The 25,634-nt window shown below is 49.0% G+C and overlaps 1 protein-coding gene across 1 annotated transcript in view; it reads left to right on the forward strand.

Annotated features, from left to right (window-relative positions):
* Positions 1-2,099: 2,099 nt before the first annotated feature.
* Positions 2,100-25,634, forward strand: part of CCDC3 (coiled-coil domain containing 3) — a 46,319-nt gene continuing 22,784 nt past the window's right edge. Inside the window, 4 exon segments of the mRNA XM_055809106.1 lie at positions 2,100-2,284; positions 2,286-2,387; positions 2,389-2,624; positions 3,592-3,766. Coding sequence (XP_055665081.1) covers positions 2,210-2,284; positions 2,286-2,387; positions 2,389-2,624; positions 3,592-3,766 — 588 coding nt within the window. The 5' untranslated portion in view covers positions 2,100-2,209.

The following is a 25,634-nucleotide window of genomic DNA, read 5'->3' on the forward strand; positions in this document are numbered from 1 at the left end:
TTAGAGAGACCACCTTGTGTGGGCTGAATGTCTCTCCCATCACTTGCAGTGTTTCTCTCTTTCTTCACATGACCCTCGTGTCTTTGCCAACATTCTCGAAGCACCACTTCTCAGCAGAAAACTGCAGTTGGTACTGAGGCCTCCATGTATGCTGGATAGCACAACTCCAGGACTGTCCCAGCTTTGTCTGAAGTCAACATCAGCCTCAATTCTTTGTTTTTCTCCTTAGTTCTTATTTATGTATCTAAACCCTACTGAATAAGGCTCTGAAACCTTCTCTACCACAGTTTAGTCCCTTCAGTTTCCAAAGCAAAAGCAGTTTTTCCGATGGTTAACATTAAAAAAACATCGAGCTTGTTGGTCTGTTGGGATTTCCTGAGCATATTTTCTTCAAAAAATTCTTTTCAGGATTGTCCTTTAAGCTTTTTTTTATCTGAAATTTGCAAGCAATTTGTTGATCTTCAAGAAACAGATTATAAAAAATTTAGAAAAGCTTTATCTGTCATTCTGGAATTTTTGTTAGGAAAAAAATAAAAATCTGTTTCTGTTTTAGCAAGAGCCAGCTTTGCTGTTCTTGCATAAAGTTATGATGAAATACATTGTAGGACCATGCCATCATGAAATATGAATATTACTGCTGTTAAACTCTTCAGCACACAGCTGAGTCTGATGAAACTATTCCAGAGGGAGACACTTGTCACAGAAGAAGTCTTGTCTCACTGTTGTGAAGTTGGCTCAGCATTATTTAACGGACGATTCATTATTTTGCACATTATTTCAAACACCAGTCATCCATGAGCTGCTCCTTCCCCCCCCCCTTCTCCCACCTTATGGGGGGCACATCACGAACACGGAGCAAAAAGGCACCTTCTGCTCCCAAGAGCTCCTTGTCCTTGCAGAGGACCAGAGAGGCAGATTGAGACAGACAGACAGACAGAGGATGAGACTAAGGGAACCAGCCAGGACATGCTGTCAAACTTTCAGTAGTCATCACAGCTAGGGAGAGATTTAGCTGGGACCATGTCTCCATCATATCCATATTCTAGCAGAAATTTTTAAGCATCCCATGCCCATTCCTGACTATTACCCCCAGTGAGATCAGATGTGGGAAAAGGAGAATACTGAAATAGAAGGGGGCTATTTCAGGCTGCGAGTGGTGCGGGGCCCCCAGGGGTCCTCGGGAGAAGCTCCACAGTAGTTTGTATGCAGGGAGAGGGTCGGTGTCTGAGCCATCTGCCAAAAAGCTGGAGAAGCCCGAAGCTGCCTCGGCCAGTTCTAGGAGGAAACAGTGGAAAGCGAAAATGTATCAAGACCTGACTTTTCTTTTTTAGCTTGCTCCCAGAAGCATTTTGAAAAACGGTTGCAGGATGCTGGGAAGAGCTGCTCTCTTCCACTCACAAATTTTTGCCCATACTCATTTGAAGTGGGAGAAGTACGTGAGCAGGGTTACAACCTTCCCCCCCCCCCCCTTCAGTTTCCTAGGCTCCGCTTCCACAGCAGGAGCTGTGCACAGCCCCTTGCTCCACCGGGACCCTTGCACTTCCAGCACCCTGGGAGCCCCCCCTTCGCCTCCCGAAGCCCTGGGTGCCGCCAGTGCCCACCCGCGGCCAGGGGACGCCTGGCAGAGCTGCCCCCCTCCGGGGCGTGCTGGCCCTTCGCATCTCTGCTCTTTTACATCTCTCCCCACTCTCTGTCCTGTCCACCTCTCCCCTTTGCATTCCTCCTCTTTGCAACTCTGCCTTTGCATCCCTCCCCTTTGCATCCCTCCCTTTTCACCTCCCCCTTTGCACCTCTCTCATTTACATCCCTCCCCTTTGCCTCTCTGCCCCCTTCACATCTCCGTCTTTTCCCATCCCTCCCCTTCGCATCTCTGCGCTTCGCAGCTCTGCCCCTGCACACCCCCTGCCCCTCGGCCCGTTTTGCCCCTGCCTGCCCGGATCTCTGCCCTTTGCGCATCTGCCTCCTGGCACAGCCCCCCCTCCCGCCCCAACCCCTTTGCACCCCCGCCCTCTCGCCTCCCTGCCCCTTCGCATCTCCGCCTAGCTGCTCCCCTGCTTTCTCCACCCCGGCCCTTTTGCACCTCTCCCCCCACCCCCACCCCCCCGCAGCCTCCGGGGCAGCCCGCAGCGGCTCCGCACCGCCCCCCCCCCGCCGCTCCAGCCGCCCCCAACCCCCCGCCCCCCCACCCCCGGCCGCGGAGCCGCCCGCGATGCCGCCCCCTCCGCGGCTGTTGCCGCTGCTGGTGCTGGGGCTGGGGCTGGGGCTGGGGGCGCGGGCGGGAGCCGGGGGGGGGCTGCCAGCTGCCGGCCGAGTGGCGGCCGCTCAGCGAGGGCTGCCGAGCCGAGCTGGCCGCTATCATCGTCTACGCGCGGGTGCTGGCGCTGCACCCCCGACCCCTACGGCGCCTACAACTACCTGCCCTGGCAGAGGGGCCCCCCCGCCGGACCCCCGCAGGGGGCGGGGGGGCTCTTTTATTCGGCCGAGATCGAGCTGCTGTGCGACCAGGCGTGGGGCAGCATGCTGGAGGTGCCCGCCGGCTCCCGCCTCAACCTCACCGGCCTCGGGTACTTCTCCTGCCACTCGCACACCGTCATGCAGGGCTACGCGTATTTCTTCTTCCTCCGGTGAGTCCCGGGGCGGGTGGGGGGGTGGCCCGGGGCGGGGGGCGGGTCGGCATCCCGGTACCAGCGCATCTCCGCTGGCGGGGGCATCTCCGCGGGCACCTTCTGCCCGGGAGGGTTCGCTCCGCGCTCCCTGCTGCGCCTTCGCCCACGGTTTCATCGGGGGAAAAAAAATGCACACACACACACACACCCCCCGCCATCCCCCAGCCCCTAAACCCATAATATTCCAACACTGCAGGGCAGCGGATCCGCAGGGAACGGCTGTGGGGCAGCCCCTGGGTGCTGCTGCTGCTGCTCCCGCGGCCGGGGGTCAGGGCAGGGGGGGAGGGGAGGCCGGTGCCTGCCCGCCCGGTGTGCCGGGGGGGTTCCAAACCCGTCCCCCGACAGCTTTCTCGGTGCTCTCCCAGTCAAATCCTGACTTTGGGCTCATCGAAAGAACAAGAAAATAAACCCGCTGTGGGAACAGAGCCATCGCCGCGACCTTTCAGTCCAAGAGGGTTTGTGAAATACTGCTGAGCGGCTTGTTTTGAAATGCTCGGTGTGTCCTTACACTGGGTGCACAAGCAAACGGGGATGGATGGCGCCCAGCGCTTGGTTGGTAGCGAGGTCCTTGAACACGTGTTACAGAAGTTACATTGACTGTTCAAAGGAGAACTCTGGGATCAAGGGCAAAGCGGTGCAAATTCAGTAGGAACCATGGGCCAAAATGTAATTTGCTTGATTCATGGGGGTTCCTTGGTGTCTGCAGGGTGGCAAAAGCCCATTAGGTCCTTACTGCTGCTGCCTGGTCCAGTCCTCCATGGTGGAAATTGCCATCTTGGCAACAAAGTGCCAGGAGAGCTGAGCCAGGTGAGCTAAAAGCCTGTCCGTGTGACCTCGGTGGCACTGGGTGAGCCCAGCTGAAGTATGGGAGGTGACTCCTGCTGTCCAGCCTCACAGCAGGCTGCCCACACCTTTTGCGTTTCAGAATGGATGAGAACTACATCCTCCTGCCGCATGGAGTCAACTTCCAGGAGGCGATTTTCCCGGACACTCAGGAAAACAGAAGGATGTTTGCCAGCCTTTTCCAGTTTTCTAACTGCTCGCAGGCACAGCATGTGTTGAGCTTCTCCACTGACTGGGAGATTCAAGAGGACAACCGGGTAAGGTTTTTGTTTGCTCTCCAGTGCTTGTTTTCGAAGCGGGCACATCCATGGCTTTTGCAAACATATGTCTATGAATGCAGAGCAGCAGGTCCCTGATTTTCCTGGCCCTTTTGCGGTGTCACGGGCAAAGTAACACACTGGTGGGACGATGTTAAACTCTGTTTCCAAAGCTGACCTCTGTGGTAGCTCCTTAGCTTTCTGTGGACCCAAGTAAAGCTCGCTATCAACCTGTTGATGAGCAATAGATTGGAAACCAGTATTGCTGGTGACCCTGTTCTGCTCCACCCAGGTCGTGCTTGGGTTTGCTGTCTCTAGACCCCGTACTTTTAACTTCAGCTGAAGTGTTCAGAAGCAGATCTTTGCTTTTGTGCTTCTGTGTTCATCTCATGTAGTGAGAGCAGCGCCTGGACCATGACAGACTGTGAGGGATTACTTTTGCCTCGCTCCACATAACAGCATAAACATCTCCTGAACGAACCGCCCTAAGCTGTCTTTGTAGCAGCTGGGGAAAAATAGATTCTTGAGGGCACGTTTCGCCTGAGTGATGAGGGCATGGTTCGTCTGAGCGATGCTGGCACTTACTTCTGAACAAGCTAAATGAAATGCCTCTTTCTCCTCTCAAGGGGGGCCACAGCAAATAGTTCACCCTCTAGGCGATCCTCCCTTAAGAAAGTACATTTTTAGTATGAAAAGTCCAGCGATGCCTGTTGTTAGTGGCTTCTGAGCCCCTTTATGGGACTGTAGCGTGTGTAAGAAATACAGGATTTTAATAAATACTTCCTTGGCAGGGAGGAGCAACCTGTAGTTTTGTGTGTGCATAGTCTGGATGTGCATCTACATTTGCATAAGTGGAACTTGGAGAGCTGTTTTAGTGCCAGACCTTGTTTTGTCAGCCTGGTGGTTTCTACTGGTAGCCAAGAATATTTTAGGCGTCTCTTTAGCTCAGGATGGACAGGACATGTGTCATCGCTTGTTTTCTGTGGACTGATCCAAAGGACAATGTTTACATATGGCAGGAAATGCACTAGTGACTTGTTTGGGAGATGGATGGAGGGAGCTCTGTAGCCAGCTGAGCCCTTTCCCTTCACCAGCTGGCTGATAGCCAGCATACCAAGTTTGTACTGCTGCATGGCTGTCTGGCCAGGGACACAGCCCTACTCCTTGGGATGATCCTTGGGATGTCCCGTGAGAGAGTGTTTTCTCACTGCTGGTATTTTGGGGAGTGAGTGGGGAACAGTCATGTTGAAATATAGATTTGGGGACAGCAGCAGGAATTGATGTTGAAGAGAAAATGAATCACCTTACAATTAGATCACAGAGCTGTAACCCTGGCTGGGCAAGAAGGGGGAGGTGGAGAGCCCCAGTCCCAGCCCTGCCTCCTCCCTGCCAGCCCGCAGGCTCTCCTCTGCCCCAAGCAATGTATTTTGCAAGTAAAGACACTGCTGCTGCCAAACCCACAGATTTTTCTCTGGGGGAGCAAAGTGGTGTTGGGGGACCACCAGCTCCAGCTCCCAGTCTCTGCTTGTGATACCTCCATACTGTTTATTTAGCTGTGCTGACCTAAAGGTAGGGGATCTTGATGGATTGGTGCTTGCTTATGCCAGCACTGAATCTTGCCAGTTAGCTTTAATGGAAATTACAAGGCAGAAACCCCCAGGGTAAGTTGAGGCAACCAAAAGTATATGTATCAAAAGTGCGTTTCAGCTGCTGTGCTCTTTGACCCTGCACAGCTGTGAGCAGACTAGGGGGATATTAGAGCTGCTGGTTGCACAGACCGGAGCTGGGGGCTTTACATACTTCAACACCCACCCGTTGAGTGAATAAATTCAGCACAACGGACGGACACTTTGCCTCCCCTTCATAATGAAAAGTAAAAGCTTCCTCTGCACCAGTTAAAAATAGCTGGGGCTGACTGTGCTCCCGTTCAGCGCCTGCATCTGTGTTTGCCCAGCCGAGCACGGGCTCCCAGCACCTGCATACCCCAGCCTGGGAAGGGGATGGCATTTCTGGCTGCCATGGTATTAGGAACTTGTTCCCCAGCTCTTCCCAGTGTAGCTGCCCATGTCCAGGGTGCAGCTCTCTAGTGTTTTGCTCCTTTCTTTGCCTTGTTACATGCACTGGTGACTTTCCCAATTGCCACTGTGTCTGCTTGTATCCCATCACAGACTTAACAATTTCCATTTCCAAATGCACTTGCCAAGCTGCCCTGTGCTGGCTCCAGAGCCAAAACCTCTGGTGTATGCTGGCTTCATGGCACAGAAAGCAAGCCTTACTTGGAGCATTGTTCTTGAAGCTTTTTGGAAAAGAGGCTCTTTGGAAGCCTCGGGACATCCAAGGGGGGCTTCTGAGAGTGTGAAGTTGTGGAGAGCTTAGAGGGAGAAAGGTCTCCTGATGAGGCTCACAGTGCAGCAAGGAGTCACAGGTCTCACTAGCTGCTGCGTACTGACAAAAATTACTAGGTAAGTCCATCATGGACATTGTGGGCAGTCAGAGGCAAGAGATGAACGCGCTGAGAGCCTCAGAGCAGAAGGCAGCTGGGTTAGTTAGCAGGTAAGGTCCTGCCTTTGGGTCTTGGGACAGCTGTGTGCAGGGACATCTTAAAAAGGAGCTGTGTCTAAAAGCAGCATGCACAGGTAGGTTTGGAATAAAGGGATGATGAAATCTGTTTACAGCTGGATCCTGTACTCCAGAAGACTTTTTGAATCCCTGTATTTGCTTGTGGCCCTGTGCCCTACTTTTTTATATGTTTCTGGGGCAGACATTTTAAAGGAGAATTCAGCGCTGGAAGCATGTGCAGTTGCTATGAATGATTCGTGTTTGTTAGCTCTGGGGTGCTCAGGCAGAAGGTGAGAGACCCTCATGAGAGGTGAAAATCATTTGCCTCACCTCATGCCACTCCAAGAAAGAGGTCCCTTCTCAAGGGTGTGCCCGAGCCAGCCGTGGGGTCGGGGACCCAAAGATGATCGCTGGCATGCTGTCCTGCTTGTCCTCTTCTCTCTGTAATGCCTTGTGTGCAGGCAGCCTTGTTTGGGCAGTCCCAATGGGTGAAACAAGGAAAACCCTGACAGCTCCTTTTCCCAGCAAATGTGCCTGATGATGCAAAAGAGAGGCAAGAGATGTGCAGGAGCTTCTCAATGGACAGGGATGTGCCACCTGCCTTTTCCATTGCAGGAAAACCCTTTTAATTTTTAGGAAGCTCATGGCACATGGTAAAAGGAGGCCAGATCCACATCTTGTTGAGGATAATACATTCCCCATCCTGGGCTTGCTGCTGTCACTGGAAGCTTAATTCCAGCTGTGTTTTTTAAGCCCCTTGTAGTCTGGGCTGAGGGCCAGGTGCTGCTTTCCATAGTTTTCCAATAACTCCACAGTCTCATAAATTCATTCAGGTGCTTGTTCTGGCCACTCTGGAGAGCAATGGTAGCTCCGGCTGTTTTTTCTTTCGGCACTTGCATTTTGCCTTCCACATTTGCAGAACAGTAATTAATTGGACTTTGTCTTGACTTTTCTTACAGCCCCTTAGTGGTGTTTGCAGACCTCCTGCTTTACCCGGGCTTGCTGTCGCAGTGGTTTCCACAAGGTTGTTGCTAAAGCTGTGAGTTCCCACCAGGCTTGGGGTTGGAGCTGGGCTTGTAATGAGTCACTGCAACTTTCTGCAGAGCGAGGGGACCCTTCTTGTAGCATGTTGCAGATATCTGGGTCCCAGGTTTGGCCCAGTCCCAGAGCTGATGTTGGTGGAGATAATAACACAGGAACACTCCTTTTTTCCCTTTTGGAATTACAGTTTTAGTCAATTCTTCCCACCTTCTGCCCCTGGGGGAAATGCAGTATTCACTGTCTAAGGAATCTTGGAGTCACAGCAGTTTCTTTTAATAAGGTGCTTTTTTTTTAAAGAAAGGATCAATTAAGATGTAATCAAAACCTAACTAAATTTCTTAAAAGCTCCATGTTTTTACCAACATCTCATGTCGACCCTGAGAGAAGACCTGCAGATGTATCAAAGAGTTTGTGAAGTCTGACAGCTTCCTATGCAGGCATGCTAGGCTGCCCCGTGCCGGCCAGTGTGCAGCCTTTGGGTCACCCTTGCCTCAGGAAGCCTCCCCAGGCATCCCTTTTCCTTTACCTCCTGCTTCCCTCAGTGCCCCTAAAATTGCTCACAAACCCCTGAGTGCCACCCAGTTCTTCTCTGGTGCAGCCCGTGGTGCTGGTGTTTCATTACTGATACTTTTAGGGAGCAGTCTTGCAACATTTTCTTGCTCAAAAGGAGTCCAAAGGGTCAGACTTTTTTTTGGGAAATAGGGATGACACTCAGTGGTGCAGCCAGCATCCTCCTGCAGGATGGAGAGGGGGAATGGGAAAGTCTTGAAGGCCTGGAGAGCATCCATATGTGCCAATGCCTCTTTCTCACAACAAATTTTTCTTATGGCTAAGTGAGAAATGACACTTTTCTACACGGAGGGGGTTGATTTCTGCTTGCTCAAGCTGGGAGGTGGGAATCATCTGTGCGGTTTCCCCCTCTCACAGTGCCTGCTGCTAGGCCTGGGGGTGACACAGTGGGTTGGGGCTGAAGTCTTGCCCCCCTGCAGAGTTTTACCATTTTAGTGGAAATCCAGAGGTTGTAATTTCTCTTCCTGACTTGGCCTTCTGCAGGGTTGTACAACCTGGTAAAGAAGTCCTTGTTGCCTTGTCTGCACATGAGGGATTAAGCCAAAGAGACTTGAGGTCTGGTGATAATAAGGTCAATAGAAGTGTCTAACAGCGCTTGTAGTTATTTGTTATTCAGAGAGGCTTTAACTCCTGGTTTTGTTAACAGGTTGATAGGGAAACATGGTCTTTCTGCCTCCCTTTTTATTCACATGGGAGAGCTGTAAAATGACCCCATCTGCTTCATAACAAGAGAATAACAGCAGCATGTCAAACCGGTTGTGAGCAACTGTGAGAGCACTAGCATTGCGATAAAGTCCGCGGAAATTAAAGAGTCCAATAACTTCAGTTAAGCTTGGTGAGATTGCGGGGGGACATTATATTTTATTAAGCCTCTCTCCCTGCATTGTTTCTGCTCTCAGCCACGCTGTTACTTCAATTGGTTTAGATGAATGAACTTGCCTTCATCTCCAGAGATTTATCTGGGTAGTAATAAAGCTTTTATGAGAGTAGTCAGTGTCCCAAATAAAAAGCAAGGTAATTAGTGGGTTAGCAGGGCAGTCTACAAATATCTGCTTAGCATCTTTGGGCCTGGGTCCTCTTCTCTGGTGGCACTTTGGCTGCTGTAACAACCTGACGGCCTGATTAGGACACTTGCAATTGGAACACTTTGGAACAGCTGAAAAGGGAACCGTGTTAGAAAAGCAAAGTAATTGCATAAATGGCCTTGCCATAATTATGCGAAGCAAAAATTAATTAAATGTCATTCTTCCTCTGCAGAAGTAGAGAAAATAGCTTCAGAACTCTTTGTATTTTACCAGCACCTGTGTGCATGAACTGGGAGCCACTCGGTCGGGTCATTCCCTGAACCCATCTATGGGCAGCAGCACTTTTGTTCAGCAATGGTCCCAGCCTGTCTCTTCCCTGATGCTCTCCACCTGGGTGGATGGTGGCAGGTCTCATTCAGTAGCACTTTGTAGGACCACGAGGGCTGAAATCACAGAGAAATAGCCACTTACACAAAAGCTCTTTGGGCTACCAGAGAAGGGCTTGCGCATGTGGTGTTTGCTGTGGGGGCCTGTTTTGATCCATCTCCCCAGGCAACATGCCCCTGGAGAGGAGAAAAGAAGAAGGAAAGTTGGGAAAGTCCCCAAAATTTTTCTAACCACCCTGATTTTGAGTCTAGACAGTGATTAAATAGTAGCATGGCTAGACACCTGCTGGAGAGATCCCTGTGGCATCTCTGGTAAGGGCCTGAGCTGCCTTGGATGCAGGGACCAGAGCTCTTCCTGCAGTGGCAGGACGGACATTGGTGATGCAGAAGGTGACTCCGCTGTGTGAATCATGCAAAGCCTGGCCACTGAAGAAAAAAAAAAAAAAAAAAAAAAAAAGCTGATAACTGTAATGGATTGCAGCTGAAATTTCATCCATGGTATCCACTGAGATAGAGTGACAAAGCAATTTGGATTTTCTCTTTTAACAGTTAAGAACTTCTGCGCTTGAGGAGTTCCCTCTCTGCTCCAAGTACTGGGAGACGAATCACAGAACTGGAAAATGCTTGTTGTGGAGTCCAGACCCAGCAGTTTTAGGGAAAGGACTGGTCTGGAAAAGAGCAGGCAGCAGCCTGGCTTAAGACAGTTTTCTTTAATTCCCATGTACTGGTCTTTTGTGTTTGCTTGTGGGATGAGCCACATAAAGGATCTTCCCTTCTCTGGTCTTAAGCCACTAGGGAAACAGAAAATATTCTCAGTTCAAAACAGAGCTATGTGGCAAGGGCAGGGCAAAAAGACCTTGAAATAGATGAGAGTAAGGTCCAATATTTAGAGGTTTGAAAGATCTTGTTTTACATTCAGTTTCTTGCCCGGCCATTTGTTAGTATAGTTGTTGCTCCATTAGCCCAATAGCATCGTAGAAAGCGTACTTCACTTCTGGGTTGTTGTAATAGTAATTTACAGCACTTTTGTTTTCGTCCCAGAAACCCACCCAGAGCGTACGCCCTCCCTACGATCTGTGTTTAATTTGAATACATGTAATCAATATTAGATGAAATGGAGAACTGCTGACAAGTGTCTGGGATGACAGGAGACCACGAGAGAGTTGATATGTTCGGGTAACATCCCCGAGAGTCTTTTGGCATAGAAATGGCATTGACTTATTTCCAAGACTTCCCACCCAGGCTGTGGTAGGGGAATCTTAGAGGTCTGATTGGCATCTCCCTTTCTGTCTTTCCACATGCCACACAGGCTGCTAAAATACAGAATAAAGATCACAAAGGAGTACACAACAGTCTTATTATCCACAGGATGTTTGCATTGCATATGGTCTTTATCATATTTATAGCACCCAGAAGGTGTTCTGAGCACTCCCCAGGAGAAAAATGGGGAAATTTCTTTGTTCTTGGGGTGTCTTTTAGAGGCACCCAGTTTCTGTATTGGGAGGCAGGCTGGCTGGCTGCCATGCACAATGCAGGAGGGATGGCCTGAGGCAGCATGGGAGCCTTGAACTTGATATTGGTTGTGAACAGCCTGAATTTTGGGGTTGAGTAAGGAGCTTTTTCCCACCCATGTGAACTCTCATCCCCACTGGCAGCCATGATCAGTGGGTTGCTGCTGAGGTGAAGCTGCCACTTAGCACCCTCCTGGTACCATCATGGGTGCAGGATGAGATGAGGGGAGTCCCAAATTGCTGTCACAGTTCCTGGTCAATGAGTCTGGACTGACCTGCTCCCTATCAAGCAGTGCAGATTACTCCAGAGCACACCTCTCTGGCTATGTCTCAGACACATCCAAGTACATGATATCCTTAAAAATATCCAGTTTCCAGCCCTCTGAGCGAGGTAATGCCTAGAGAGCCATGGGTATGTGCATGTATATACATATCTGCCTCCTCTGAAGGGTGAAACAGTGATCCTTCCAGGAACTGGAATTTAATGAAGACCCACATGGCTCCAAGCTGCTTTTAATTATCCAGAGCCACGCTTTAAAGTTCTGCCAAATGCACCAAATCTTCTGGATTTTGTGGTACGAGGCTATCTGCTGGTGTACATGAACTTGGTGGCAAGCAGGCATTTGACTCCAGCCCCAGGACACCTTTTCAGCTGTCTGTCTGGCTTCTTCCACCGTCACAGAGGTAGAAAAATGCTAGTGGCCACACAGGCAGTTGGCGTGAGCTGAGCTCTGCATGTTGAGACAAAGAGGGGGCTGAAGGAACCCCATTTTCCTTCCTGTGTTTCAAATCCAAGGGTGCCTGGAGGGGTGCTGTACCCTTGGGGTTTTCAGCCCAGAGGTGGTTGAAAGACTTGTGGTGGTGCTGCCAAGCACAAATCGTGCCACAGTGCTTTCTTAGATGGAAAAAGATTTTTTTGGAAGCCCCTGACTGCTGACTCTTAGCCAACGGCCAAGGTACTATGTTTCCCAGTCACGCTGGAAAGATGCAGCTTCCTGGCTGGGGCTAACTCTGTAGGGCACAGCACAGGTAGGATGTTGCTGCTGTTGTCTCAGGGTAGGTAGGATGGGACTTTCACTAAGCTGGTCACGTTCCCTCTGTGTTAGCACAGAAGTGGCTGAAGTGGGAGATACCTCCCTCTGGGGAGCAGGGCAGTGGAAAGTTTGAGGCTGCCCTCCCGAGCATCCACATGTGAAGGTGGGCTGGGAATTGCAGCACTGTAATGAGAGGTGGACCTGTCATCCATACCCTCTGGAAATGACACTGCCATGGGAAAAGTAGCAACAAGAAGACACGAGGAGGCTGACTTCTGTCCCTTGTCTCTTTCCATGTGTGTGAGTGATTTGGTGATTCCTCTGCTTTTCTGCCCCGCCCTCCTGTTCAGGGCCTCCCCAGTGTGGGAAGATTAGAGAGGACATCCTACCACACATAGACTGTGAAGGACGGAAGCACTGTCTGGCCAGGGGAGGCAGCTGGTGGGGACCTGGGAAGTTACTGGAGCTGGGAAATGAAGTGGTGCAGGGCAACATATGCTTGAAAGCACTTGCACCCACAGCCAAATCACCTTCCTTAACACAGGCTCCCATACTCAAGGTGCTCCTCTGGGTACCTGGGACCTGGCCTCCAAGTAGAAGAGTTAAGGCTGGTGTTCTTGTAAGATGTACATATTATTTTAATAACCCAAGGCAAAACAAAATGTGCAGTCCGAAGAAGCAGGTCATGGGTGTTTCTTGATCCAGTCATGCTTATTATTCATACTTGTCGCATGATTTTTCAACCTTAGAGAGTGGAGGTACTGATGTAGTAAGAGCTACTGGAACATGCTCATATATGACTCCTGCGATTCCGCTCGCAGCAGCCCACTGGGACTATTTCTGTGCTTTTGACTGGGTTGGGAACAGGAGGGGGAAGGAAACATCTGAGCTGGGTGCACCTGACTCTTCACCTACTTGGTTTGGAACAGCTGGTTTGGGGAATACATTCAGAGTGAGTCTCAGGCAAGTTTTCTGGGTTAAGAGCAGCCAAAATGAATGAGGGAGGTCCCATATGCTGTGTTGTTCAGCCCAATTATGGCAGCCACCAAACTCCTCTGTAAATCGGTGAGTCTGTAGATGTGTTAGGTGTTTTTGTGTGTGCAAATCCATGCTTTGTGTTGGTCAGCAGTTGGGAAGGATGATTCATGTGGACCAGCAGTCAGTCCTAGGCCAGCATCTGTCCCTGATGCACACACTACTCCTACAGGCACTGTGGGCAGATCCGGACTTTGGTCTAGTTGCTGGCCCTGGTTGACCCTGAATCCAGGGAAGAGTCTTTCCGTTCTACTTCTCTCTCTCCTGACCCACCTGAGAGATAGATACAGAAAAAGATGGAGCAAAAGGTTTATTAAAATCAACAGCCACCAAAAGCCAGTTGGCAGCTGGCAGGTGGGACACCTGTAATGCTGTCTGTAACCAGATCAGCCATTGCAGCTTGAAGGGAGATGAGATCTTTCAATTTGGGACAGCCTGTGCAGTTTGATGGTTATTTTCAAAAATGGCAAGCCAAGTTGGCTGCGAGGCAGCAGTGGTTAGAATGCCTAATGGAAGCTGCAGACAGAGCCTCGTAAAGCCCATCCTGCCTCCACCAGCCAAATGCCTATTCAAATTCCCCTGGAGAAGTGTCCTTGCCCCATTGCGCTTGGCCAGGAGCAGCCACGCAGTGCCAGGCTTGGCTTCATTGCCAGCCCTGGAAGCACACAGCCCCTTGCAGCAGCTAATATGAAGTGACAAACCGGAGCAGTCGGTTTCAAGGGACTGTGAGTGTACAGTTTTGGTGTGACCAATTGCAGCTGGTTGCTGCTCAAATCATTGCAAGTGCCTCTGGCAGTTGGTGCAGTGACTACCTCCTTTTGCTGCCCCAATTTGTAGGGTCTTTTTTAAGAATATGGTACAAGTGTTAGCCCAGATATCTGTAAAATGAATGACGATAGGGAAAAATATACTGAGGGACAAGCAAGTTTCCATGACACTATATAATGTGAAGGGGAAATAATACAGCCAGAAAACCAGGTCTGAATTTCTGCCCAAAAAACTTAAGAGCAAGAAAGCAAAAAACCTATTTCCTGAGATCTGAAAGCACTTAATGGACTTGTTCTGCAGTATTTTTGCATTTCCTAAATCAGAGGGGAACCAGCAGAAGTACTAGCTACTGCAAGGGCGAATGTCAGTACAGTGTTTTATATTGAGACAAGATGTGGGACTGAAATGCAAGCTAGTACTTGCATACTGTTGTCCTCAAACTGACTCATCATCACTGTGCAGGGGTAGCAGGAGAGATATTCCCGTTCTGCAGGTGGTAAAAGTGAGGCAGGTGTGTGTTAGGCTCTGTATCCCAGTCCAGTGGAGACAATTCTCTTTGACCCAGGATTTATCCCCACTGGGATTAGAAACAACTATCTGAACACTTTTTCTGGCTCTAAAATTATTTGTCTGAATCCTGTGCCCTTCCCATTCTTCCTCTGAGGCTTCCAGCCCTGTTTCACAGGCAGTGCTGTACTTTGAGTAAGGAGATATGTTCAGACAGGTGACACATGAGCAAACATGAAGTTTGGTTGTTTATTCAAACCAAAGCATGCTGGTGCTATGAAGCCTGGCTTCCTTCTTCAGGTAGATGGTGACAGTTTCCTCTTCATTGCCTCAAAATGCAATGAGTTTATCACCTTCTTTTGTCTTCACTGTTTACCCACTTCAGAGCCTGTTCATTTGTTTGGCTTGCTTTTTGTCTTCCCAGAGCCTTTAGACAGGGTCTGAACACAATTATGTTCTTCTAGATGGTTTTGATTATAGTTTGTTATTGTGGAAAAAATTCAGTTAGTTGCTTAACTGGATGATAGTTGGGGAGAGAAAGGAAGGGAAATCAAAGTGGAGGAACAGTTTGTACTGATGTTGGCTGAGGACAGGAATAGAAATTCAGATGCTGTAAGTCCCCACTTCCATTACATGGGCAAAAAAGTCCTGTTTCAGAGCCTTTGCAGTGTGAATGTAGCAGCCACATTCACTTGAAATGCTCCATTTCATTGTAGGGCAGGAAAGCTCTTTTCTACCTTAAAAGCATCATCTTGGGGTGTGGAAGAGGAGGGATAATGAAGAAGGGGCTTAGCCATAGGGACCAGAGGGGACCTCAGCCAGATGCCAGCCCATGCTTTAAAAGAGCTCTGAGGTCTCAGATGGATGGGAAGGAGTTTGTTTGTTGTCTGTAAAAGATGCCTTAAAGTGAGAATCAGTGTATGTGCCTTATCTGTGGGAAGAAAACATGCAGCTGCTTCTTGGTCTCTAAGTATTTCTGTTGGGGAGGTATCTGTAAGCAGAGACTAAGAAAAAATAACAGGTGTAAATGAGAGAAAATGAAAAAAACCCATGGAAATAGGAAATGAGGAAATAATCCACCAAAATGTGTTGCCAACTGATGTGACGAAATCTCCATCGTTTACAAGGCTTGGGTCAAGCTGGGAGATTGTGGTGGGTCTCTTACTCAGAAGGAGACATTCTTCTTTTGCTGCCTGCCTCCATTACACAGGTCATGACAAGGCTCTAGGAGGGACTATATAGGGTTTTAGAGCACTCTCCCTGTCCACTTCTTGTTCCTCAGACTGGATGGCTATGGTGACAGCAGTGACTTGGTGCCTCTGGAGAGGGTTTAGATCCCCCACGCTGTCACTGAGCAACTCTAGGAGTACCAGATAGCATCCAAAGCCCACCTCTATCAGCTGATTCAAAAAGACAACTTGGAGGTGAATTTTTCTAAAAATCGCTTGCAGGGTCCCTGGGCCCTTCAGACAACTACAGCCATGCTGGACACGAATACTGATGTTGGGAAAAGCCTGTGGATAGCAAACAAGCGGTTTTAAGGTGACCTCAGGGAACGGTTGTTACTACCATTGGTGGTTGGGTTTATGCCCTTTTACATGTTTTAAATCCAGGCACATTTTGTTTGAGTTCAGGGACCACTTCACAATCTGTCCCTTGAAATCCTAATTGAGCCTGTGTTTTCTTAAATCTTAGTTTCAAAGGGCAGGGGAACAAATGTGATCCTTGGTTCTTTTCCAAAAAGTGCAGAACTGTAGATTAAATGTGTCTTGGAAATAATATTTTATGCTAAAATCTTTCCCACTGCTATCAAAACGGCTCAAAACCACATCCAGTGACAAATCCCTCCTATATTTAACCCACGTCTAGAAGCAGCTGTGATACGGACAGGAGCTGCCCTGGCGCTTCCAAGTCAGTGGCACTCTGGAGCCACCGGAACACATCCTGCTTCTTACAAATGGTCATTGATCCAGGAACACATTACAGATGTTGAGGATGTGAAGGAGCACACTGGTGCCATCACAGCACCAGCACAGAGAAAGGCCAGATGGGAGGCACCGCAAGGCATTTGCCTGCCTGTTCTGTGTCCAGACTTCAGGACCGACATCTAGTTCCTGCTCATAGTCAGAAACATCTGAAACGGGAGAAGCCTCCTGTGGTCCCTGCTAACGAAGTGGTGTTTATCACACTCTGGTAATTGCATTTGCTATGGTATTTACAGCATTTCCTATGTTTTGAAATGGAGAGATCTCAGACTTGCTCAGGGTGAGCTGTGTACTCTAACCTGCTCCTAAGCCCACAAGTACTTTTAAACATTAACATACACATTGGTGGCATCCAGGGTCAGTCTCAACCCCACAGCTACTGAGCTGGGAACGTGGCTAATGCAGTGTTAATGTTGGCTCTCAGTATTTATTAGGGGCAGTATCTTGTCCCTTCCTCTACACATCCTAGGGAATTTTCTTTTCTTTTTTTTTTTTCTTTTCAGATCTTGGAAAGGTGCAGGTAGTCCTAGTGGGCAGTGGCACAGGCAGCCAATGGACAAAGGGAGGGGAAGCAGGTTATCAGTCTGGCTAAATGAGGATTCCCAGCAATTTCAGACTCCAAGAGCAGAATAGAGGTTGTTAAAGACTTGCCTTGTGTTTTCAGGGAGAAGTTCAGCTCTGCATGCCCTAGGAGGTCACCAGCACCAAACAGATGTTGAAATGTGGTATTCTCTTATTCAGCATCTTAGAAATGTGCTTTCAGTTAGTGTAACATGCCTTTTTCTAATAAGGGAAACCACTAATAGAATAAAAATCAAGTTCTTTATTTTTTCCACCCTCAGGCCCAGAAAGTTCAGAGATAAGGCCAACTGGGTGTCATTGGCAGTTCTACCATGGGTGGTAACCACAGAATGGTTTGGGTTGGAAGGGCCCTTTGAAGGTTATCTAGTCCAACCCCACTGCCGGGGGCAGGGACACCTCCCACCAGCCCAGGTTGCTCCCAGCCCCGTCCAGCCTGGCCTTGAGCAGCCCCAGGGATGGGGCACCCACAGCTGCTCTGGGCAGTCTCTGCCAGTGCCTTGCCACCCTCATCGTAAATGATTTCTTCCCTATGTCCAACCTAAACCTACCCTCTTTCAGCTTAAAACTGTTGCCCCTTGTCCTGTCACTACAGGCCCTGGTAAAAAGTCTCTCTCCACCTTTCTCTCCTAAGTCCCCTTTAAGTATTGAATGGCCTCAGGTGTCCCCGGAGCCGGCTCTTCTCCAGGCTGAGTAATGCCAACTCTCCCAGCCCGTCCTCACAGGAGAAGCATTCCAGCCCTCTGAGAATTGTCATGGCCCTCCTCTGGGCTCTCTCCAGCAGGTCCAAAAGCCAGTTCCTCACAGTCTTCCACCAAAGCTGTGTGAGCACGTGTTGAGCCAGCATGAGTGAAACCGATTCAGGCAAACACTGATCCACGTTCAAAGCTCTGCTTTGGTTCCCTCTGCTCTGGCTGCCTGTACGTCCCCACCTGCTCTTCTTTCAGTGGCCCTGCTGTCTTATACAGGCTTCAACCCTGTGTAAACTGCACTCCAAGGCTCCTCGCAGGAGGTGCGTTCCCGTGGATGCGGAGTATTCCTACAGCCCTGGCAGAGATAAGGCAAGGCTGCAACATCAGAAGGTCCCCCAAGCGATCAGAGGAATACTGCGATTTGTGAGATGTGCTTGCAGCTTCGTTTCCACTCAGCAGCAGCCACAACATCTCAGGAGCCAGATGACGATATGGCCCCATGCCTCTGGAGTACCGCTGAGGGTTCACGGCTTCTAGAACCAGAAGGTGCCCTAGAAAAAACCCAGCCGGCCTCTACCATGGGTGTGATCTGGGGCCTCTCACTAGGGAACTGCACTGGCACAACCTCCGTAATGCTGCTAGAATTGTCCTCTTAGTGGTTTGTAACGCCTGACATGGTCTTTGCTGCATCCTATCAAAAATGCCAGTGCAGATCCTATGACACTAGTATTTCCCTCCTTTTGCTTAGGAGAATCTGCACCCTTTACTGGATGCGGGGGAAGCAGCGACACAGGCTGAGGCAGAGGCTGAGGTGCCCAGTGCCACCCTTGCCCCAGTCCTTAACAGTCAGAGCAGTTGTTCTCCAGGCACCCAGCCCCCTGCGCTGGATGGCAGGGATGGGGAGCGGCATGGAGCCCCCGTAATCCAAGGGGAAATGGTCAGCGACCTGCCACACCACCGAGACACACACACGTGTACGGGGCTGGATGGGATCCACCCGAGGGCACTGGGGGAGCTGGTGCAAGTGCTCACAGGGGATCGGGCCCCGCCAGCGTGGGGCTGTGAGAGGCAGGTCCTGCGTGAGGAGCCCCATCTCCTGCTGGGACAAGGGGACCCGCTGGGTGGCTGAGGGAAAGGCTGTGGCTGGCGCCTGCCTGGGCCTTAGCGAAGCCTCTGGCACCGTCTCGCCCAGCATCTCCTGGAGAAGCCGGCTGCTCCCGGCCGGGCCGGGGGGGCTCTGCGCTGGGCACAGCCGCTGGGCAGGAGCCCCCAGCGTGCCCAGGTGGCCAAGGGGGCCAGCAGCGCCCTGGCCGCTGTCAGAAGCGCTGTGGCCGGCAGGGCCGGGGCAGTGCCCGTCCCCCTGTGCTGGGCACCGGTGCGGCCGCCCCTCGGGGCCTGGGCTCAGGGTCGGGCCCCTCAGGGCAGGGGGGACGCAGAGGGGCTGGAGCGTGTCCAGAGCCGGGCTGGGGCAGGGGCTGGGGCAGGGGCTGGGGGGGGGGCGGCGGGGGGAGCTGGGGGGGTCAGCCTGCAGAGGGGGGGCTCAGGGGCACCTGGTGGCTCCCTACAGCTGCCTGGCAGGGGCTGTAGGCAGGGGGGGTCGGTCTCTGCTCCCAGGGAACAAGCGCCAGGACACGGGGAACCGGCCTCACCTTGTGCCGGGGGAGGTTTAGGTGGGTGTGAGGGGAAATTCCTTCATGGAAAGGGTGGCCGAGCCCTGGCACAGGCTGCCCGGGGAGGTGGTGGGGTCGCCAACCCTGGGGGTGTTTAAAGACGTGCAGATGCGGTGCTTGGGGACATGGTTTAGTGGTGGGCTTGGCAGTGCTGGGGTAAGGGTGGACTTGGTGATCTTTTCCAACCTAAATGATTCTATGATTCTATGGTACTGTGACTAATTCCTTGAAGAGCTGGAAGTTTGCTTTCCCAGAATTCATGGTCCTGAATTTATTCTTCACCTGACCCATATCCCTCAGGACTGTGAACTCCACCAGTGCATGATCACTACAGCCCAGGCTGCCTCCAATCTTGATGCCACCGATTATCTCACTTGCATTGGTCACTAACAGGTCCAGTGTCACATCCTCTGTGGTAGGGCTGTCCATTACCTGGCTTAAGAAGTTTTCCTCAGTGCATTCCAGGGGTCTCCTGGACTCCGGCATTCAGTCTGAGATACCCACCTTTATGGAGCAATTCAATTGCCTTGTGTCATTTGAGGCGCCATAGGCGATCTGAGACATAGGGCACAAGACCATATTCATCACTGAAACATCACCTTCTCTAATGGCAGCTGGAGCCCACATAGGCATTTCAGGTGACACTCGGTGTCATAGGGTGGGCAACTCACTTCATTTTACTTCATTATGAGAGTTACCAACAGAAATACTGCTTACAAAAGTGCTTGAGAAAAAGAGAGCTACCTGATACCAGTGTCACGTCCTCTGCTTTGCAGCACTGATGCTTTCTCCAGGCATATATTGGTACTGAAGTGACAGGTTAGTGAATGTGCATTTTGTGGCACATAAAACATGATTGGATGTCAGTCCAAATATTGAGACTGGTTCTTCCTGTGACCCAAGCTGTGCTTTGCAGTGTCAGCTGCTCTTGGTATTCCTGACTTCTTTAGAGCAGCACAGTGATTTGGAAATCCATGCCCAGTGTAACATGTGAGTTGAAAGAGCTCCTGTGTTGTACCCCGTGGTGATGGTTGCCCTGCAAATAACTGGTTTCAGATTCTGCTTGCCTTTTGGGTGAAGGCAATATATGAAAGTAGCAGAAACAGAGCTCGTTTGAGCTCTCCTTGTAGTCTGGCCTTGGCCTCATATGGACTCACTAGCATCTAAAAAGGAGTGATGTAGCCCTGGACCATTTATGTTACAACACTTTGACCATGACTATGGCCCTGTCTCACTGTCTTCTTTTCCTGGATATAGCAGTTCTGAGCTTAGTTTCAATGGATTCTGGAAAAGTCCAGAGCTTGAAATAACCACTGCAGCCTGCCTGAGGTCCTCCTTCCGTATCTATTGCTGTGTGGAGCAGGTGGCTTGCATTTGACTGGAGCTTATGATAGATTTTGAAGTCTGTCTTCTAGCTTATAAAGCCTTTTGGATGAGATTTGCTGAATGCATGTAAGATGTTGAGTTTTATTTCGTAGATTTAAAATCAATCTTATAAATTGCTTTAAAGTAATTCCTTGTGTTTTGAAATTCCAAAACCCCTGCCCCTGCTTTTTTTAAATTCTTGTGGTCAATTACAGACTGATTTAGGAAATGGTGCAAAATGTGTAAATGAAACTAAAAGCATTTTTCAAAATGGTGTTAGGAAAAAACAAAAAGAGGACACATATGTTATCAATACTCTACCAAAAGGGAACGATGTCTCTGGCCATAGAAAACCTTAGATTTCAAAACTTGCAGTAACATCTGGAATAAGCTTTCTAATCCAGGCAACATTGTTGGAACCATCATGGAGGATAGCTTTTTTACATGGGGTTCTTTGAATTACTTCAATACTGATTTTAGGGCTTTTTATATTTGGTCTCCAAGTATATACTCTAGATGGGACTCTGAACATACTTTTTCCATGCATTTTATGTATAAATATTCTGGTTGGGGATTGGCTTCTTGGTTGGATTTTTTTAAGTAGTAGTTGAAAGGAGTTAGGGAGCTTGTCTACTTCAGCATTGTTCCCAAAATGTAAGGAAAGACTGAATTTCATTGCAGGAGTCCTTTTGACCACCAGGAGCCCTGAACTGGTGCAAAATAGTGGACTTCTGAGGGAAATGTGGAGAATACAAGTTGGGGTTAAAAAAGAAGTGCGAGATATGTGCTGGTTTGATTTTAAAAGTTTGAAATGGAAATCAAACTACATTGAAGTGAAGCAACCCACTGAATAGGTAAATATATATTGTGCTTTGTATTGTCTACTTAGAGGAAGTACACTAAGGACTTCTACCTCATCCTGTTTCCACTGAAACTCCCACTGACTTTAAAGGAAAAAGGAATAATGTGTTACAGAATGTAGCCCAATTTCTCCTTCTCCTGAGTTTGTGTCTGTTATTTGAGAAGTGTGTAATCTCTGGTTGTGATGGAAAAAGTTGGCGTGAGACACTTTGGGCTCTTTCAGGCTGGAGGAAACTAAAGATGTTCTGCAAAAGAACTAGCCAAGCCAACCACAATGTTGCTTCTGTTCTGGGGGTTTGAACAGAGGATTGCCCCATGCCAGACAAAGGAGATGTGCTTTTGTGGAAAACTCTCAATTTCTGGAAAAGGAAAAAGGCAGGAGATAGGGTTTTCTCTTGCCATCATGAAGCAAATATGGTGCCTGAAGGGTACTAAGGGTCCTGGGAAGATTTGCTCTTGTCAGGATCTAAAACACTGTATTGGTTTATGTTGTCTCAAACCATTATTTAGAATTTGTCATTCCTTATGTGGTTCCATTTCTGGGGAGACCTGAACGTGGAAGTAAAAGATCTAACCAGATCTAAGAAGCTTGAGCATCATCTTTCTAAATTAAAGGATCAGTTAGCCTAGTAGCTGCAGCAGTCTCAAGGCCTGGTTGACTTCTTGAAGTGGACAGTAGGTCATGACATGTTGAACATGAAAGCCTAGCGATACAGTAAAGTTAAACTTTTCAAGGACACACAGTTAAGAAAAAATTATGTGATTTGCTCTTGGCGTGGATTTGCTTAACTGGGCTGATCCTCAGCCTTTCAGCTATAGGCTCCTCAAGTGTTGAGTTGGTGGGATGTTAGATACTGCAGGGGTCGGGGCTTGTTGGATAAAAGATTTCTTAGACAACTTGTTCATACATTAATACCTACATTGCAGACACCTAGAGCAGGGTTTTGTTACCTAACCATAGGATCCTTATGCGATTTGAAAAGCCTTCAGTTGGCCAAAACCTTTGTGCAGGGCTGGCAGATATGTCACAGGACTTACGGAAAACTCTAAACCATTTGCAGTAGCAGATGGCAAGTGAGAACCTGCCTGCAAATGTACACCACCTGAAATGAGGGTAGACACCTCCACGTGGGCAACTGGATCATCTCCTTAGAGTCAGGTGTCTAACCTAGAGCTGAATCCCAAGCTGGAGGACATGAAGTGGCACAAAAGTCTATAAAAAGTCTTTTTTTCTGCTCATCTCAAAGAATCAAAGTAATCATGCAAAAAAAAAAAAAATCACAGTACTTTTCAGGAGTTTTGGTTTTGTATGGGTTTAAGTGCTGTTCTAGTGAAGAGGAACTTGGGGCTGGAGTGCCAGCGAGGTGGAGAAAGCACATTTTTAACCGGTGTGACATCATGCCCATTTAGTGATGACCTCAACCTTCAGAGACTCCACAAAGTAAAATCCAAAGTGAACTGGAGGCACTGCATAAGGGAACTTCATGAGAAACCACCAAGACAGTGCCCAGAATTTATGGGGTGCTTCAGCACCATTTCTCCTTTGCTGAGGTCCACAAAGGAAAGCTGCGATACCAAATCCAGGGGCTGGAGTCCTCTGTAGACACTCACTTGTGGAGCTCCACATATGGTAGAGCAAGTTCTCCCATGCCTTCAAAAAGGCATCTCTTCTCAGTGCTTTTCTGGAGAAGCATCTCCATCTGTCAAGAATAACAGGATCCAGAGGAGACCAGCCTCATCCACGAAAGGTCAGCTTTTATCAGTATCCTTCCTCAGCACAGCACTGGTCTTCAGAAGTTCCCAAGAGTTCAGGTAAGTATTTAACCACTATTAACCTGGGCAGAGTGACACGGAGAGGTAGTGTCTTTCCCCAGGAGATGCCAGAAAAACTCGATGAACAGTTTAATGGCTGAGAGTTCAGTGCTGGGAAATGAGTTGAGATCCATCAACCACAGAAGTCTCACCCCACCTCTGGTCCTGGAGTTTCTCCTCTCTTATGCTGGAAACAAAGTAGTCTGCTTGGGAGGACATGCTCTCATTTGGCATGGGAACAGTGATATAGTTTCCTGATTAAAAAAAAATATTGCTGTAGGTGAGCCAGAGGGCTTTTGATAACTGTTTCTTCATGGCCACTCATCTGCCTAATTTTCAGGAGGAACCAAGCAGGATATTCTGGAGATGAAGGTCTCTGTTTGGGATGTCATTTATGAGTGTTGTGGTTTTCTGGGATGACGTACTTGGACATAGTTGCAGGCAGCAAACTGGTGTGCCATTAATAAATCAAGGTGACTCACGTTTCCTGGTGTCTCGCACACAAATGTTTAGACGTGGAAATAAAACAGAGGATAACAGTAGAAAACCAATTTTCTTAAAATCATTCTCAGAAGCTTCCATCAAGGTGAAATGTGTGTGAGTTTCTTCAGTTAATATGCTTGAGCCAAGCAAAGCCAGCTTGCGAGCAGTCCACAAGATGAGTTTGTTGGGAAGGCAGAGGGATGAGTTTTGCTCCAGTGCTAATGAGGGGTGACTTTAGTGACCTGTAAGGGATTTTCACAAGCCCTGTCAAGTCATGCAGGTAGTTGCCCCCACCACATCTCTCAGAAGGTGGGAATTCCTTTCCAGCACTTGTCCCAGCCTTGCCTTCTAAAATTGACAATAACTATTTCCTATTGATGACAAAGAAGAAGGCAGCAAGGAGGAAGGACACAAAGACTGTGGATCAAGAAGAACAAGCATGATGTGAAAATCAGGTTGCCCATGTCTGGTGCCAGTACCTGGTCAGTGGTGACTCAGGGGAGTACCAGGCAAAGATGAGCTTCAGAGCTGAAATGCTCCTTGCCACCTGCTTGGCTGTGAAAGAGCTGAAATGAACCAGCTGCACTGTTCTTTTTTTCACGTACAGTATAAGGCTGGTAGCATTCCCCCCTGCCCCCTTGAAGACCCACAGCATACCAACAGATACCTAAACCAGGTACCCATGGAAGACTGTAAGTGGAGGGTAATGCTATATGGTGGTTCCTGCTCATGCTCTCCCACCATCCAGTGTTTTAAGATGAAGGGCTCTCTGTGGTGAAGTAATTTCCATGTATTTAGTTGTTTCTACATATGCAGTGACTTTCAATGGATTTATGCTCCATGATGCTGTCCAGCCTTTTCTTGAGACTCACCACTCTTTGATTGCCTTGAACCTGATTTCTACAGTATCATTTGATGCCCCCATCTGATGCCCCCATCCTTCTGCTGGAAGACGCTCTCAGTCTCTGCTCCCTCCATGGCACCTGTGATTGTGTAGACCTCTGGACTCAAGGTCACAGACCATACTTGATGTCTGAGCCCCAGAGAAGCTTGTGTGTCCTAACCTGGATGGGAATCAGCTACCACAAATGTTCTGCAATGCAAGTCCATGACAAAAGAAGGAGTAAAGCCCCTTCCCTGACTGTCTGGGACCTCCCACTGCTATTGCCACAGGAAAATTTCAGAGTTTTGCCTAGACTGCTGAAAGTGCCAACAGGGAAAGCAAATAGTTGTGTGTAAGACTTAACCCCAAAAAGATTAAGTGCAGATGGCTGTCAGTAGTGCCAGCAACCTGTGAGAGAAAGTGGAAACTGAGAAGGACATAAAACCAGAACATAGTGCAGGGAAAAAAGAAAGAATAAAATGCAGTACAGACTGGAAGCAGATCAGGGAGAAGGAAGATTTCTATAGGGCTTTTTGCTTTCCCAGAGAAAGGGCAGCATGAAGACCAGCAAGAGGAGCACTGCAGCTCATCACTGTTAGCAGCTTGGGAGGCTCCAAGGGTGAGCACAAAGCGGAGAGGGAGTAGAAACATCAGCATGAGGGGTGCATCTTGGTGGAAAGATACATGGAGAGTAGATGCCTTCGGAAACTGGGAAGGGTCCTGGATGTCTTGCATGGCCTTTAGTTCCCACCTCTTCAGCTCTGGAAGTTGATTGCTAGCTGGGGAAATGGTGATCTGTGGGAAGAGGTTTGGTTTTATGAAGCTTGGCCCATGTTCTGTGGGAGGAGAGCCATGCAGTTTGGAAAGTGTCCATCTTGGGAAAATTATAAGTGGTACGGCTGTCTAGACTAGTCAGGAAGGCGTGAACAAATAGCTAGGGGAAAACAGAAGAAGAAAAGAAAGCATGAATCCTCATCTAGAATTAAATTAAGGTGTCAGAAAAAAATGAATCAAAGCTTCAAAGGATGCAAACAGTAGATGCTTTTAGCTGACGTTATTGTAATGATGTGAACCCGGTTAACAAGGAGGGAAAATTAGACAT

The sequence above is a fragment of the Falco peregrinus genome, chromosome 6, assembly GCF_023634155.1.
Source record: "Falco peregrinus isolate bFalPer1 chromosome 6, bFalPer1.pri, whole genome shotgun sequence".
Lineage (NCBI taxonomy): Eukaryota > Metazoa > Chordata > Aves > Falconiformes > Falconidae > Falco > Falco peregrinus.